General features: G+C 42.3%; 1 protein-coding gene across 2 annotated transcripts in view; it reads right to left on the bottom strand.

The window, feature by feature from the left end:
* LOC104514379 (tropomodulin-2) overlaps nucleotides 1-347 on the bottom strand; it is a 21,529-nt gene extending 21,182 nt beyond the window's left edge. For both annotated transcript variants that reach the window (XM_010158043.1, XM_010158042.1), the window contains exon 1: nucleotides 140-347. In XM_010158043.1, the coding sequence (XP_010156345.1) occupies nucleotides 140-265 (126 nt within the window). In that variant the 5' untranslated portion in view covers nucleotides 266-347. The remainder of the gene's footprint in view (nucleotides 1-139) is intronic.
* Nucleotides 348-4,092: the final 3,745 nt, after the last annotated feature.

The raw sequence follows: 4,092 nt of genomic DNA on the forward strand, positions 1-4,092 counted from the left end.
CAGAATGTCTCTAGATGAGTTGCTCATCCTCTAGGGTACACTGCCTCTGCTGTAAGAACACAAATCTAAAATGCTGCAGTGTGTGGTATTTGTAACAGGCAGCTTTTGCGCTGTGATCCCCCTGGCCCCCATCACTAACCTCAGGATCAAGGTCATCGAGAACATGCTCTAGCTGTTTCAGTTCATCCTCTGAGAGTTTGCTGAGTATTTCGTCTTCATTGATATTCTTGTATTTCTCCAACTCTTTTCGGAAGGGCAGAGACATGGCTCCTGCTGCACTGCTCGACTGACGCTGCTCTTCAAGATTTCAACCATCCAGGAAAACTGGGCTTCTTGCGGCTTCACTCACTGTTAGCAGTAAAGCATTAAGAGAATCTCCATTTAGCTGACATAGTCCTAAAGAGCTGGCAAGCTGAGAGCCACATTTACACTTTATTAACCAAAACAAAGCAGCAAGATGTCCCGGCTCAGCGGAGGGGGTGTGGGAAGCTCTGGGGCTGCCTGTGCAGCAGCAGCTGAGGAACAGCAAGGTGGGGTACGGCGCACTCCAGAACCTCATGGGTGCAGAAGCTTTGAGACATAGATAAGAAAAAACACTGGGAACTTATCCTTTTCCATAGAGATAAATCTGTTTTACTTAATTTGCTTAGAAACAGCAGTATCTGCTTGTTCTTTTGGCTAAAGGCAGAGGAAAGTGGTAGAGTCACAGAAAACAGACCAAAACCGACAAACAAGAAACAAAATGTTATGCCTCGAGGTACTCTATCCTATCCCAGCTTTGCTGATGGCTGAAAGCTTACCCACATCATCTTGGCCGGCTTTTTGGTACATTCTGGGGTACCTAAGCACCTTTCAAGTATGCTAGTCGGGTAGTCTTATTTGAAAAATTTTGGCTACAAATGATAGCACTTATCATCAAAATAATTCTTGCAGTGAGGAGGATATGCTACTTACAGCTCAAAAGATCATCTGTGAATTACTCCGCTGCGTGGGGCACCTGCAGACATCCAAAACACAGGCATGAATCACAGAACACCAGGTTGGAAGGGACCCCACGGATCATCTGGTCCAACCTTCCTTGGCAAAAGCACGATCTAGACAAGATGGCCCAGCACCCTGTCCAGCTGAATTTAAGTGTCCAATGTTGGGGAATGCACTGCTTCCCTGGGGAGATTATTCCAATGGCTGATTGTTTTCACTGTGAAAAATTTTCCTCTTGTGTCCAATGGGAATCTCCCCAGGAGTAACTTGTGCCCATTACCCTTTGTCTTTTCCATGTGACTCCCTGTAAAAGGGAGTCTCCATCTTTTTTGTAGCCACTCTTTAACTCGATCACGGTGATAAGGTCTTCCCTAAGCCTTGAAAAAATATGGATACAAACTCTTTAAGTATACAAACTCTTTAAGTTTTAAACCTTGAATGTGGTTCCTTGTTAGTAGATCCCAACTGATTAGTAACAAGAAAGTGTCATTTGCATGGCTCCGATAGTTATTGCCATATAGTTTGTCATATGATGAAAGACACTATATTTACTCACTGTTTTCCCTATCCAGAACCAATTCTAGATCCAGAACCTGCCTGCAAAAGGATACAGTGAAAGAGAATTAACATATGATCAGAAACAGCATTAGCTGGGGACTTAAACTGTGCTCCAGGCCCCCTCGAGTCTGCCCAGTTTCCCACGCCAGTACCAGAGCTCTCTGAATCACACAGCCAGCTGTGCGGTTTTACAGCTGAGTTTTTGCATTCACAAACTTCAGAGTTAGGTTGATATGGAAACCAGCCAACTGGCACCTACATCTGGCTTAGGTATCAACCCAAACTCTGGTTTCCTTTGGCCAGGTCCTTACTTGTCATAAGCTAACAAAATCCACGTGGGTTGTCTCGCTCTTCATATGAGCTGGAAGCCTGATCTTTATTTTTCTTTTATTCAAACTCCAAATTAAAATGTTGAATTTACTCACAGTTTCACTATTAAAATGCTAAATATTAAAACATAAGTCATTTTTCCATTTACTCAAAAAAAATGGCAATCAGCAACCTATGGAAAGGGAAGAGAATGAGCAGAATTACAAATCCAAAAAATCTGGAATTTTATGAATACTGCAAGACATGAAAAGCCTTGACTTGAAACGATTAAATGTCCTATTCCAAGAAACAGCGTTATTTCCCCTATACACTCTCGGTTTTTTTCTTATTACTGCTCTAATTGTTGTCCTTGTTCTCACAGCACGACATCATTGTCAAGCCATTCCAAACGTCATGGTAGAATTCAACTGTTCTTTAAACTGGGAGTTTCTTTTAGGAAGTTAGTCGGCATCTGATGTTTCTCAAAGTTACAGCGGTTGTGAAAAATTCTTCTGTTACAAAATTCTATCATATGTGATGAGTGAGAGATTTTGGCAAAAAAAAAAGTCCAAAAGAGCTAATGTTTTTGTGTACTTGGTGCTTAAAGACACTAGTTCTACATATATTTAGCTGATACAATTTGTTACCAAAACTACTTGTTAAAAATAGAAGCATTTTATTTACAAGTGATAAGTACATTTGTTTAAACTGTAAAAACAAATGCAGCTGCGGTATATTTCTATACTAAGGCATCAGGCGCCTTCGCCATGTTTCTTTGGATAAACTCACTAAAAACTAACATTTCAGCTAGCAGTAATTAACTGGGCTGAAAAACTTCTTTGAGGAGATTAGAGCTTTTTAAAACCCTGTTTAACAGTTTAAATGGGTATTTTATTAGAGTTAAATCACACCCCTGGAAAACACAGGAATGTAATCCCGAAGTTAGGTTACTTAAATACTGTTGGAAAAGTAACCCGCGCGAGAACTAAGTCTCTCCGGGTGAGGTCCAGCCCTTCTGTTGTGCGGGATGCCTGGTACCAGTACCTCTCCCTCTGTTGTATGGCATGGCACGATTCCCGTCAGGAACACAGCTCAGAATTGTTTTACTGCTATCAGCAAGACCATATACGTAAGGGCTTTTGTGAGAAGGTTTGCAAATCTGGGTGCTAATGGGTAATTACGGCAGAGTATGATGGTTTGTGCTGCCAGGCGTTTCTGGTTTCTCTGAGAATTCCCTGCGTGCTTAGCCATGAAGGGAAGACGTGCCAGAAGACACTTTTCAACAGGTGACAGTTTTCAATATTTTAACTGTTTTCTTTTATTTATTAGGAAGAGAAAATATTTGGCCATGACCCGCAGAGAAATACAAAGCCAGATATGAAATATCTAGCTTCTCTTATGCCATGAAGCACGATGTTGGATAACCCTTGTTAGATCAGCGGTGCATGCAAGAGCTTGACATCACGCTTTTCTTGCATTAGCCACGGAAATTCCCTTGATATTTTCAATCTCACAACTGAATCCTACTCTTCAGTGGCGGAACAAAAGCAAAAGGCACCACTTAGGCAGTTTCTTTGTCCGCAATCCCTCTAAGCAGAAAAGCTTTTCTGGAGTTTGCACCCTGCGGTACTGGAAGCTCCACCGAAATGCCTGTGGTTGATGTCCTGGCTTTATGGTCTCTACTGACCATTCCCCAGAGCCACATTATCGGAAACCAAGGGAACAAGGTAAATCTGACAGTTCAGCATCATTCAGTCTGGGAAGGAAATGATGAAGTCTTGAGTTCACATACTCTGGAAATGGTGGGCTAATGTGATGATTACAATCTCCACCTTCCTAATTGGACTTCATACCGTTAATTTTGTGTATATAGACAGGGCCATACGCTGTCTGTGCTGCTGCTTATTTTGGTTTGACTTTCCTGAGTGTGCCCATACTGTTGACTTTTCACACATTATATCCAGCGGATTTTCTTTGTTACTATTACTGTATGAAGACTTAAATCAGCTAAAAAAGCAATCCGAACTAACCAACAGCTCCTCGCTCCTGTTCTCGTGAGCATACAAAAGCAGATCAGGTGCCACGCAGCGGAGAGGAGATGCTCAGTCTAGTTGCAGAGGCACTGTGCTGTTGAATGTCACACTGCAGCAGGGACACTGAGGGAAGCTGAATGAGGGACCGTGGGCAAGACTGTGGAGCTTCCCTTCAAACTTACTGGGAAGAGCGAACAAGGAGAATAAGGAA

Source organism: Eurypyga helias, unplaced genomic scaffold, assembly GCF_000690775.1.
Source record: "Eurypyga helias isolate BGI_N326 unplaced genomic scaffold, ASM69077v1 scaffold22808, whole genome shotgun sequence".
Taxonomy (NCBI): Eukaryota; Metazoa; Chordata; class Aves; order Eurypygiformes; family Eurypygidae; genus Eurypyga; species Eurypyga helias.